Source organism: Eleutherodactylus coqui, chromosome 10, assembly GCF_035609145.1.
Source record: "Eleutherodactylus coqui strain aEleCoq1 chromosome 10, aEleCoq1.hap1, whole genome shotgun sequence".
Classification (NCBI taxonomy): Eukaryota; Metazoa; Chordata; class Amphibia; order Anura; family Eleutherodactylidae; genus Eleutherodactylus; species Eleutherodactylus coqui.
The window spans coordinates 24,017,131-24,030,572 of NC_089846.1; the positions used below are offsets into that span (position 1 = coordinate 24,017,131).

The 13,442-nt window shown below is 44.6% G+C and overlaps 1 protein-coding gene across 1 annotated transcript in view; it reads left to right on the forward strand.

Annotated features, from left to right (window-relative positions):
* Positions 1-13,442, forward strand: part of COL27A1 (collagen type XXVII alpha 1 chain) — a 280,568-nt gene that overhangs the window by 199,992 nt on the left and 67,134 nt on the right. Inside the window, exons 29-33 of the mRNA XM_066580587.1 lie at positions 5,511-5,564; positions 12,327-12,371; positions 12,469-12,513; positions 12,587-12,640; positions 13,370-13,423. Coding sequence (XP_066436684.1) covers positions 5,511-5,564; positions 12,327-12,371; positions 12,469-12,513; positions 12,587-12,640; positions 13,370-13,423 — 252 coding nt within the window. The remainder of the gene's footprint in view (positions 1-5,510; positions 5,565-12,326; positions 12,372-12,468; positions 12,514-12,586; positions 12,641-13,369; positions 13,424-13,442) is intronic.

A 13,442-nucleotide genomic window follows, 5' to 3' on the forward strand; every position in this document is an offset into this window, starting at 1 on the left:
TTGCAATGGGCAAATGAGCCTCAGAGCTGGAGCACGGAGCAATGGAAGAAGGCTGCCTGGTCTGATGAATCACATTTTCTACTACATGGAAGAGACAGCATCGCAATGCACTGTGGGAAGAAGACAAGCTGGTGGAGGCAGTGTGATGGCTGAGCAATGTTTTGTTGGGTACTTCGGTCCTGGTATTATTTAGATGTGACATACGCTACCACCTACTTAACCATTGTGCAGACAAGTACCCCCCTCATGGCATTGGGTTTCCCTAATGGCATTGCCCAGTTCAGCAGGATAATACACCAGCCAACACTGCAGAAATGGTTTGAGGAACATGACAGAGTTCATGGTGATGACTCTGCCTCCAAATTCCCAGATCTCAATCCAATCGATCATTCGTGGAATGTGCTATAAAAGAGGTCCAACTTATGGAGAGCGCACCTCACAACTTACAGGACTGAAAGGATCTGCTTCTAGCGTCTTGTACCAGATATCAAAGGAGACATCAGAGGTCTTTTAGAGTCCAGTCCTCGATGAGTCCAATCTGATTTGGCAGCACAGAGTGGACCTACACAATAGTAAGACGGCGATTTGTCTGATCGGTGTAGTTGTGCTCCTGGATAGGATTCCAAGTTGACTCGACAATATATTAATACAGTAACAATGTGAATCCTGGTCTTCTACACCAATTCTTTTGTCCTAAAGTCTGAAGTGCATAGTAGTTCCATGGCCATATAACATGCTTGGCAACCAATCGAGCATTAGTGTTTAGTCGGAGGAGTATATGAGAGCCGTGACGCACAGAGCACAATTGGCTAGCGCTCGTTAGATCATCCTTTCCATGTCTTTTTGGATGAGCCTATTTCTTAACGGCGTTCAGGCATATACGGCCTGGCATTTGCCTTTATGCAGGAACAGATGAGGTGATGGTCCTCGGATACGTTTCCTAGGAATTGTGCAAGTGTAATCTCCCTGACCCCAGAATATATCCGTCAGCCTTATGTAAGTGCAAATCCTTGTCCCCGTGAAGACATGGACGACTCATGCTTTCCACGAAGCTTTCCCTCACAGCTTACAGAATCCAAATGTTACCGGCTTAGTATAGGAAGGAAACCGGCAGAACTGAGGGCCTTATCCCGCAACACGTCATGTAGCCTTTCCACTGCCGGAGGTCAGATTGCATGTAGACCACCTGCACGTCGGACCGATCGGTCACTGATCAATATTTTTGCTGCGTAGCTCACATGGGATGTAACAGAATCCACGCAGATGTTTGAAAAACGAGAGAGAATATTTCAGTTGTCGGTGGAGTCATAGGATTATACGGCCAGCTGGACTGGAATCGGCTCCGCGCATCACCTTTCTCCTAAACACAACCAGTAATGGAGTGTGTCGATGTCCTCTTCTGGTGCACAGGCAACCAACGAGGCACCAAATGCATTGCAGCATGCAGCTATTGTGGCATCTTGCACCAATGGGCTTTCGATTAAAGACCTATCATGGTCATGGGGCTAGCTACATAGTTTTGTAGCCTTGTGTGGCGCAGAGTGTTTAAGCAGCAGAATGCAGTCCTAAGCTCTCACTCACGACCTGAAGGTTGTGGGTTCAATCCCCACTGGTTCAGGTAGCCGGCTCAAGGTGGACCCTGCTGACCTGTTGTTTGTATATATAAAATATAATTTATTTATTTTTTTGGTTGTTCCTATACACGCTGTTCCCCCATCCGTACTAGCTCTTTTTAGAATTTGCCTCTAGTGTTCTGAATGTGTCAAGTGGACGATCCTTGTGAGCCGAACTCTGCAGCCTCACTGATATGAGGACAAACAGATTCTCTTTCGGCCTCATGTCCACAGGCACGCACGGAGTCCGCATGGGGAATCCGCCCGTGCCAGGTGACCCTGCGTACCTGTCCGTGTCTTTAAGTTCTATACTATGGATGTGTGCAAAAGTGCTGGCTGCCACACATGCGCAGTACAGATTTTTTTTCTTTCAAACTCCTGCTTTCCCCACATAATACGCGGCCTGTCCACAATCTCCATTGCGGACGGGCCACGAATCGGACGGCTTCCATTGGCTTCTGCGGAAGCTGTCTGTACGGGATCTGCAGTAAAATGGAGCATGCTGCGATTTTTCATCCATGAGTGGACGCCGCAATTGCTTTCCGCTCATGTGCAAGAAAAGTCATTTTTCCATAGCATGCTATGGAGGGTTTTTGCTGTGGAACGCCTGCTCCGGATTCCGCAGCAAAAGTGGACATGAGGCCTTAAGGGTACAATTACACGTAGCAGAGCCAAAATCTAAAAAGCCAAATAATTTAACAAGTGCAATATCGGTCCGATTTACTCGGCCTAATATTGCATTCCCCCATATAAATCCAGCCTTAGTAAGCATAGCGCTTGGAGAAATTGATCAGGAGTCTCAGATATTTGTCATAGTAAAACCCCAAGAGGTGCTGCCAGCTCACCCTCATCTGAGGGCTTACCTCTCCTGAAGGCTTACCTCTCCTGAAGATACTTCTGTACTTCATTATATACCAATTCTAGAGTGTTTTTTCTTAGAACTCTGTTGTGTTCCTCTATTATTCCACCTGGAAATGTATGAATAAATTGACAGCTGGGTGTTACCAGTTGAAGATGTGTCCCTACTGTCCAAGCAGTGCTGGCACTATCAGACTTTGTAGGGACACGCCCCCAACTGGTAACACCCAGCTGTCAATTTATTCATACATTTCCAGGTGGAATAACAGAGGGACGGCACATTCCTGAAGAACAGATGTAGCAGAATTGTTAGTTAATAGGGAATGTAAGTATTTATGAAATCCATAAGCTTTATGAGCTTCTTTAATCCAAGTAAACACATGGAGATGAATAGAGAAGGAACATCCACAGAGATTGGCAGGAATGGAGGGAAGGGTTAGGGAGAAGGATGAGAACCGGAAATACCTACAAAGTAGCGGACAGTGCTTATAGTGTCATGTCCTCAATCAGAATGGGAAGAGCAGCTCTGGAGCACAAACTGCTGTTCCAGTACTGATTAGGTGGAGGTGCGGTGCATGTTCTTTTCTAGAAGGGGTTTTTCCAGTAATTAAAGTGACTTTCCAATTTTGAAACTACCATTCTGTTATGAGATGGGGGTATATTACCTGCAGCTGATCCCGTCTGCCGTTCCTCTGATCAGCTGGTTTTGGGCTTTGTTTTCGGCTGTCCAAGATGGCTAACTCAATCTTCAGACTACCTATTCCCCACAGTGTATTGGTAGTGTTAGATTACTAATGAACTATCCCTGCTTTCTCATTGGCCAGAGTTGCTCATGTGATCATCACTGCCAATCAGAGAGCAGTTCACGGTGTGCATTAGGTAGTTAAAAGATTGCTGCAGCCACCTTGGAAGGCCGAAAGCACAGCTTGAAGCTGACAGATCAGACGGCAGTGAAGAACTACTACTGCAGGTAATATACCCCCCTCCTGTCCTGTCCCAGGACGGAATTTATCCCAAAACTGGAGGATCATTTTAAGTTTATCCCGTCCACAGGATAGGAAAACAATGTCTGATCATTGGAGGTCCGACTGCTGGGACCCACAGTGAACCTAATATCTGTGTACCCCTATGTGATTGGCGCGGTCGTGTGCGTGTATGACCACCGCTCCGATCACTCTATGGACGGAGGGAGAGCAATAGATCCTGCAATGTTCTTCCAAAAAAAAAGTCAATGAGAAGCGATGGTCACACATGCTCACCACCTCCCCATTCCCATGGTGCACCCTAGCGATCACTTATTCCCTATCCTGTCCATAGTGGATAAATCTCAATAGTGGGAATACCCCTTTTAGTCCCATTATTTACATAGCCCTGAAGAGGATAACCAATTCTAATGTTTTAATACTAGAAATCTGGGGGCGGCCAGCGATCCGCAGAGCCACCAACTCTCCCGCATGCTGTAAGCTCACATGTTCCAAAGCCGAACCTGCATCTTATTATCCCTCCAGACGCTGAGAAGTGTGTAACATTTTCACTGGTGTCATTAATTACTTGGGGCTTTGGCTTCTCTATTTCTCTTTGATTCTCAGCAACATAATGACTGGTTATTTGGAAACAAAAACCATCGCTGAAGTTAAAAAAGATGGCCGCCTCCGAGTCTACCAGTTGATCAAAGTGTCAGTTTTGCAAGCTGATTTTAATATTGTTGAACTTTTTTTTTTCTGTAGTCCAACAAGGGGCTTGAAAATGTGATCACTTCTATAGTACATTGCAATACTTCTGTATTCCAGTGTATTATGCCTATCAGTGTTCACATGTTAAAGGGGTTGTGCCAAGATACACAACGCCTTTGAGAATGCAGGGCTCTGAATGATCAGATGACCGCCCTGACCCCCCATAATAACAGGAGGGCGCTCATGGTATGGAGGTGGGTCTCAAGCAGAGGAAACTACTCACAGGTGTGGAGGCCATTTTTCGACCATGACAACCCCGCAACACCCCACAGTCATGTCACAGGAAAGCTGATTATGTGATGGGGAAGTACTTTCCCTCTATCTAACCATTTAGATGCCGGGGTTACTATGGACCATGACATCTGAGGGGTTAGTCAGCTGAGATCTGAGTTATAGCTGAACCCGGCTGTTATACAGCTGAGACCTGTTTGCAGCACAGTTGGCATTTGTCACTTATGGCTTCATACATCCCCTTCCAGCTTCATCCTACATTTACAGCCGCGATGGGGAAGGGGTTAAATATGATATGTTACTATTTTGAACCTGATGTCACCAAATTTTACTCCAGTGCAGTTTCTTTTTATCAATTATAAGCCATTTAAGGAGGAGTCTGAGGATGAAAAAAATAAAAAAAAGTCGGAAGTTTGGCTTTCCGATTCCACGGCCCCGCTACTTTATCATGCGACTTTCTTTTTCTTGGCTTGCGTTCTACAAGTCATTGTAAGTGTCACAAAGTGTCTCGAAGACTCAGAATTCATATTAAGTTTTATCTGGAGTATAATTCCAGGCTTGGTGGTACTATGCCACTCAAAACTAAATCCTTGGCTACAACGATCTGCCTCGGAGCGCGGTATAACCCGGGTACACCGTCTGTAAGAACAGACGTATTACATCAGGGTCGTTATGTCATTAGCGTCAATTAGCCTTTCATTAGCAGAGCCGTAATGACACCTACTTAGGAGTCGGGTGGAGTGTGCCAGTCAGTGCCAGTCTGCAGCCTCCTTGCTCTGTGATGCCGCTCAGCACGGAGGATCAGCTTGGGTTAGTGAGAAAGCTGTGATCAGGGGCCGCCGCAGGATGAGAGGAAAAGGACACAGCTGTTTGTTTTCCTGAAAGCTTTTTTTTTTTTCTTTCGCCCCTCTCCAAGCAGGCTGAGGGGAAAGGAGTGGGGGAGGAGGGCTACAAGTGGGAGGATAGCAGGACAAGGGGGCTTTTGACTTGGGCCCTCTGTAATGCAGCTTTGAATGGAACACGGGAGACACCTGCTGATCACTTTTCATATTGCATCTCCTCTCCTCTTTTTCAGGGTGCCAGAGGCCCTGATGGACCAGTGGGAGTATCTGGGCTACCAGGTACCAAGGTAAGTACCCATTCAGTTGCCACCTCTGTCTAAACATGCATCAGGGACTGCTGATTTAGGAATATTTCATGCTATACCTAACGTATGCAGCTTTTTCTTGTCCGTGTTTAACCCCTGTTTACCTGTACTGGTCACTTTAACCTACCTTTCCTTCTTCTTTACAAACGGCCCCGCTCCTAGTGAGTCTTTTGGCTGTTTCACTGCACCCCCCAACAGTTGGGGCCGATGAGAGATGTAGTGATCTATGCCAGGATTATACCACCTTGATGCCTCATGTTCCTAATATTCAAGCCCTCTGCTTCCAACAAGGACCTGTTCACAGGACTTCACACGACTGCCAGTAGAAATAGGGCTGAATGTTTATTTCAGTCGACTTGAAAAAAAAGAAATAAAGAAAGCTTTTCCATTTATGGGACTGAGCCGGCAGCGAGTGCTGTACGGGGATAAACACTCCGCTGGCAGATACGCCGCGACTCTGTGCTTTTTCTGGCCGGGCGATGAGCTGATGTAGGAATTCAAAGGGACGTGATAGTAATATTATGTTTAGATTGCATAATTTCGCCTCCCGACGCCTACGGAAGATCGGGACGAGCGGACTTGCATATACATTTGATTATCAATCAGGACAATGACATGTTTGTGCACGCTGTACAGAGTCCCATTCTACTTTTTATTTTGCTGGTTTGCTAAGTGAGTCAGAACCGGAAATTCACAATGCCATATGTTTGACATCTACTGTGCATGTGTAGTGTTACAGCGAGCTCCCTCAGTTAGAAGATATTCAAGATTTCACAAACCAGATGATGATGCTTCCAGAACTGACCGGCTGCACTAATCAACACCGGTGTCCAGTTAGTCGTCCTCTCTGTAGATGACTGTGGGATTTAAAGAAGTAAGGGAACGCATTACCAAAGTGGTCACCCCTGCAGCTGATAGGAGGCTCATGAGGAGGACGATAAATAACATGCCCAATGAGGATGAAAAAAGACATCCATCCATCCAGTTCAGTTTATTATACTGCTGTGTTGGTCCAGAGGAAGTAAAAAAAAAACTGTCTCACTGCTCTTACAGTAAAGAACCCTCTTCTGTGTTAGAAACCTTCTTTTCTCTAGAACAGGGATGTCAACTCATTTTCACCAAAAGCCACATCAGCATTATGGTTGCCCTCAAAGGGCTGTTTTCTAATTGTGAGACTGTTTTAAAGGATATTTTAAAAAGGGGAGAGAGGTGAACAGATAGATCAGAGCAAAGTTTTAGTCCAGAAAAATTGGGGCACAAGTCCCCCCAACACAGACATTTCACTCTAAACTGCTAGGTAGTCAGAGGAAAGAGAATTAACAGAAGCTGGTGAAAGGATCCCAAAATATTCCTTAAGGCAGAGCCTTACTGGGGTAAGACCCATTTACATGCAAAGATAATCTTTCAAAAGACTGAAAGATTAAAAAATGTTGCAATCTTTTTGCATAAAGTGTTAATGGCAATTAATGGCTATTAACATTTTGCATGTAAAAGGGCCTTCAGGAGCTGTTTGCAGAGCCCAGAGTTTAATTAATCACATGCCCAGCTGTACACAGCTGCATTTTTCTGATGGAGGCTCCCCGATAGAATACAATGTTATCTTCTGCCTCCTGTGGAGATAACAGCATGCGGTCTAATGAGGTATACTTTATCTCTCACTACCTGAATGGTGGATTTTTAAGTTCACCTTAAAATCATTGTCCATATGAAACGTGCATGATGCCTGCGTTTTACATGTAGCAATTATCGCAGATTTTCAGTAGTTTGAGCAAATATTTTGCAATAATCGTTCGTTATGCATATAGGGGCCTTTAAGCAGCTGTATAACACAGAGTCCTCCCTGATCCGTGCAGCAGGCTAATGAGATACGGACAGGCAGGCTGGAGCAGTCTGTCCTCTGCAGGATGGTAGCGAGGACCAGTCAGTATGTACAAGCTCACAGTCTGAGCCCCGGCAAGCAGTGCTGTACTGCAGGAGAGGCTCATCGGGCAGCCAGCAGGGGAGCGCACCCCAAAGACTCCAGGGGCTGCAGCAACAGTCACAGTGCTCAGTCCGCATGCACCCGACATCGTATTGTAGGACCAAGATGGGCTACTATAATTCGGCACATTTGAAGACTGTCTAGTTTGAGTTTGTGCTATCTATTAGACAGTATTAGTAAATCTGCCCCATTATATGCCAAAAAGCCTATCATTCCCTACACATCACAAACTATTCTACCCAGTAATAAATGAACCTACAAGCCCAGTGTGAACAGATCCTCACAAGTATCTAGACCCCTTTATTCATGGGCTTTGTTGTTGTCTCTCCTCACTAATATCTGAAGACAAAAGGATATGTCAGAGGGCTGGAAATAAGAAACCTCCTAGATTCCTTCCATTGCTGGTATATCCCGCTGTGAATGCAGACAGTCCTCAGGACTAGGGTCCACCACCCTTTATTTAGCCCATGAAGGCCTCCTAATCTACGGCGCCTCAACGTGGCCAATAGATTATTGGCCAAACCCATAGATTTTGCAGGGACCAGCCGACTATCTACTTTATACTGCCGTGCCTAACTTTCCCTTCATGACAAACATCGGGAACAAGAAGGATCAGGCAGTTGGATTTCACTATGTCAGATCCATTTCTTCTCAGGGGCGATAAGCCAACCAGTGACCTGTAACATGCAGAGTATCGTCATCCCAATCACGATGGGCCAAAATGCGAATTTCAGCAAACTTTAATTTGACTTTTTTAACACAGTAAATGGTTTTTTTTTGAGTGTCGATCAGTGGTTCTTGGCAGTTGATCGGTGGAGGTTGACTACTAGGGAAGCCTGCTGATCAGTTGTCTGAAGATGTCGCACTTTTAAGGCATTTGATGGCACGTTCATTGGTCACATGACCCAAGAACAGCTCAGTCCCATTCAATTGAATAACATTAAGCTACTATACAATGTTTAGCACTGGGCCTGCTATGGACTGAAGCTGCCGTGGTGCTCATTGGAGCCCTATTGTCACTTCAATCAGCTGATCTGCAGGGATCCCAAATCGTGGACCCTCGCCGATTAACTATTATTGATCTACGGTATCCTATTTAGTCCTGAAAAATCCCTTTAAGTTTCCCATTAAAGTTTGCCATGTCTGTACACACGGGTCGTCATCCAGCTCTCTCGGACTCCTGCATGTGAAATCTACCCCACTATGTAGTGATAGAGGCCTCCATCCCAATATTGAGTCTGATAAAACACCCACCCCTGTTTATAATAGAAACATGTCAGCCCATTTATGTTATACATTTGCATATTAGTTGAGGGGACATTTCTACACCTTCATTTCCAAAAATGTTTTCCTGCGTGGCTTGCCTCCTGGAGAGGCAATTGTCCACAGTCTACGGGGTAGCTGAAGAGCAGATATCTTCATCATGGTCATGGACGCTTTGAACGGAGGCTCTTCCTATAATATAACAGACCCCATTATTCCAGTAATGGGGTCACGGACCCTTTCAGCCCTTTCAAAATATTTAGAACTTCGCTTAAATCAAAGAAACATTAAATGTGTTTGACACTAGAGCAGTTGTGTGTTCTCTCCCTCGCTCCATGAATGAATTGAGTATTGTGCAAGAGTTGTGCCCTGTGACCCAACGCTCTTCCTGAATGGCCAATCAAATTGCCCACGGTCAGTGGCACCTGCTACATGAAAGCTGCGCAGCGTAGACTGCTGTGCTTGGCCAGTTTGCTTTCGGCTTGATTTACAAGTGCTGACAGTAACTAGACAAGATTAGGATACAAGTTATAGTACCTTTTCCCATGTGCAGTAATAAATGTAACATTCCTACCCGGGTGGGACGTTGCAGAATAGCATTATCCGTGACAGAGCAGATTTTGCGTGCCCTTGTTTGGGAGGGGTCTGTGTATAGAGGACAGGGCAAGGGTCTCCTAGTTTCCTGTTCCCACAGAGGTGTTGTTCTTTGTCATTGACTTGCTAAGCCACCCGCAGACAGTCTGTATGATACCAGGATGCCTTCAGGCAGGCTGAGTAATGCTGGGGACAAGCCCTTTATCCAGTATAATAGTCACCCCTGACCCCCAGAACACACACTGACTACTGCGATGGCCAGCTCTTGTAATCTAGCTGCATCCGAGCCCGAAGCACGGCGATTATACGTGTTCAACATATACTGTAGAACCAACGCACTTCTCTGTATCCTATATTTTCTCTTGTGTATTTTAATGCATGATTTATTAATAAATCAGCAAAAAATGTTCATGTGGCGACTTCCTGAGGCCGCGCCGTCCAGCAGGAAATGGGAATTTTATACATATTGAGATACAAGAGATTAAAGGATTGAAGCTTCTTTTCTCGCTTCCTTTAAACGTCTTTCATGTCTTTTTCCCGTATTTTCTTATTCGTCGTTATGCTACATATATACGAAAAACACTCGTACGAAAGAAACGTTTGCCCAGTAAGACTGATGACCACCGGTATTGGCAGTAGTGTTTTACATACTTGTGTTACGTGGTTCGGGATATTTATGGTCGGCGGTTCATACTATTGTGTAGTAGCGTTACGTCCTTGGCCAAGAATTCTGAAAGAATGTAGAGTAATGGTTTAGGCAAGGATGGAAATGTGTATCCTGGTACATTGTAACAAACTGTAGAGGAGGACCTACGAACAGGTGGATTGGGACGGAGTACATGTTACACCAACGGCAGCTGAATTCGTTACAGTTCCAGAACATTGCAAGACAGTTTCAAATACTTTGGCCAGGCTGGTTAAACTACTTGGCAACATGTGGGATCAAGTCTCAGGCTCTTCATATATTTACAGTGTCTTAGTTACTTAGCAGGCCTGGCATAACTTAGTGGCCACTCTCAACAGTTCACAGTGGTATACACTCAGTATTTTAATGGCGGACTTCCACTGTATCTGTAACCCAGCAGATCTACAGCTATGACTATCCGACACTTTCAACTCAGACCAGGAGGCTCCAAGCTTTCAAGCCGCACCCAACCTCTTCCACAGCAGGCTTTGGCTAAAGCTTTCAAGCTGTACCAAGCCTTGCATCGAACTTGCATACTAGCTGCTTATTTCACCATGGCTAGTACAATGGTACTTTCAGCAAGGTCTAACATGCAAGAAGTTAAACACTGGAACCCCTATGTAAGGGGAGATGTGCCCTACTTTTCGTCCATCTGATGCACATGTCCTGCCCAGCTAAGTACATGATTATGCAAACCTTCACTAAGGCTAATGTGACTGGGATTGAGATCACTCATTCCATATCCACATGGGCCATGACAGAGAATGCTATAGGATTCGATTACATAAGAAACATGGACAATGCACAACGAACTAACTTTAGCCGTTTCACAGTAATGCTCTAGTATTTATATTACCCCAATAAATATCAGCATCCTACATCACCTCTAAATAAACTCTAGTAATCACAGTACCGTTTTTACCCAACTACACTAAATTTAACTTTTTCATTCCCCTTGCAAGTTTAATAATTTAAAATGTCTAAAAAAAAACTTGGCTGATGGGTCAAAAAGTTTCTCAAATCTGTAGTGATCCAGAGCAGAGGTCCTCGACCTTTCAGTAATGGTGGTGAGCCACATTCAACTCAAAAACAAGCGGTGGACAGAGTTTTGGAAACTTCAGTGTCAGTAAGCATCTCAATCAAGAAATGGGATCAGGATCCTCATGTTCTTGGGATTCCTGTGGGTCTCTGTGGCCGTAGCCTCAAAAAGACATCCGATTGATGTATCATGACACTTAATCAATGGAAAGCTACTTGTAGACTACTTATTTCTCTTTGCTATACTTGCTTTCATAATTTTATGTATAACATCTGTAGATATATAAAAGAGCAACACCTTGTATCACTCATATAGGACACCTTATGCATCTATTGAGAAACCTTACCTCTAAGCCTTGGGCCATGTTCACATCAGTGTTGTACTACTCCATAATAGGAGCAGAGCAATGAAAATGACGGCTGGCCAAATTCATTATATTTAGATGCCAGCGGCACCCGATGGACCCCGTGGTTGTATTTGGAGTGTTTAGGGTTTCTGATAGGGTGACTGACTTTTTATCATGCTTCACAATTTTTAGGGGTATTTTTGACAGCATCTGCAATGGAGAACAGAACCTTCAATGCAGATGTGAATAAGGCCTTAGGGTCCTATTACACAATCCGAGCTAACAAATGCCAGTGGAGACGCATGTTGATTGGTACTCATTTAATGATTGCTAGTACAATGGTTCATGCCTATAGGCTGGCTGTAGATCTCTCGGTTGAAACGGGTAGATGTATAGCCAATCGGCAAGCATTTTATGCTAGCTAAAACTGAACAGTCAGCCAACAAATGAGTGTCCCTCTACATGGTCCAATTGTCAGGAGGAACGTTCGGGCCAATGATTGGTCAGCGTAATAGGACCTTTAGGTTAGATTCACATCTGTGCCGGAAACTACCCAAAAGCCAGAAAAATACTTCATTATGCTAATCTGATAAAATGACAGCTACCAGAACAGAAACTCAAGGCTGCATGTTATGGTCCAATGGGGTTCGTCGGGTGCCGCTGGTGTCTGTCATGTGACATGTCTGCCAGTGCCATTTTTTTCATGGTGCTGTGACGGAACAAAAGAACAAAAATGCAAACGGAGGTGTGAACCCAACCTCAAACCGCATAAACTAAACATTTCCTACAGTCATGTCTATGAGATAATATTCACCTGTTGCACAATTTCCTAATAGGGACCTCAAGGACCACGGGGCAAAGAAGGACTACTTGGGCAACAGGTAACGTATGCATATAAGACTGTTGTTTTTGGAAATCGCAATGCCACACAATATCATTGAACATGAGACACTCACACAAAGATGTTTGCACATTTAGGGCAAGATGGGAGAAAGAGGACCTGTCGGGCCACGTGGTTTTCCAGTAAGTGACCTCTTGGTGATGTTCGTTTAGATGGTTTTTTGGTAATTGGTGATCACATATATTATTATTCCAGGGTATTCCAGGAACCTCTGGCCCATCTGGGGAAAAAGGAATTCCAGGGAACCCGGTAAGACTCATGCCTGCAGTCCACCTTGTATAAGTATCATTCATACATACATGCATATATAATGTGGTACTAATCATTTAAACATGTTAGGCTCTTCCTTTCTCAAGCCTGTTTCTACCAAATTAGTGTCTATAGTACAAAAGCCTTCAGCCCTACGCCACATAACTGCAATATTTTTTCTCTGACCTGTTGGTACTTCTCCTCCCATCATTTACCAATCTTCAATGCTCTAAGGGCAACCAATACATCTTGAGATTCCAATGTCTACTAAAGTCTTTGAGGTTTAGCCATGACCATGTGTTGTCTCAGCAGTAGTGTAGGTCATCGCTGTTTTCTTCCAACTACTTATTTTTCTCTTGGTTGCTTGATGCATAGCCGAAATTAATGGCTTATTTTCTCGTGTGAGTTACGCCAATATCGGAATTAGATGGAACTCGTGCAAGAACATTGCCTGTGTATCTACGGCTTAAGAGCGGAGTCCTGACCAGGTTCTGTATCAGGATCTTGTAACACATGGCCAGAACACCTAACCATTTGTAGCGGTTCCTTGACTAATTGTACCTCTAAAACCAGTCCCTCCATGGTTGGCTTATTTCGTGATAAGTCACCCAGTTGTTGCTGCTGCTGCTTCTTTGCGTATTGACTTGACAAATGCATGTATGAAGGTTCACCGCTTAACTGTATAGAACATACAATGTTGACGTTTCCAAACTCAACCCTATTTTCCAGGGACCACCAGGACCGCAAGGGTCTGTCGGGACTATGGGTGAAATTGGACATAAGGTATACCGAAAGATGTCTG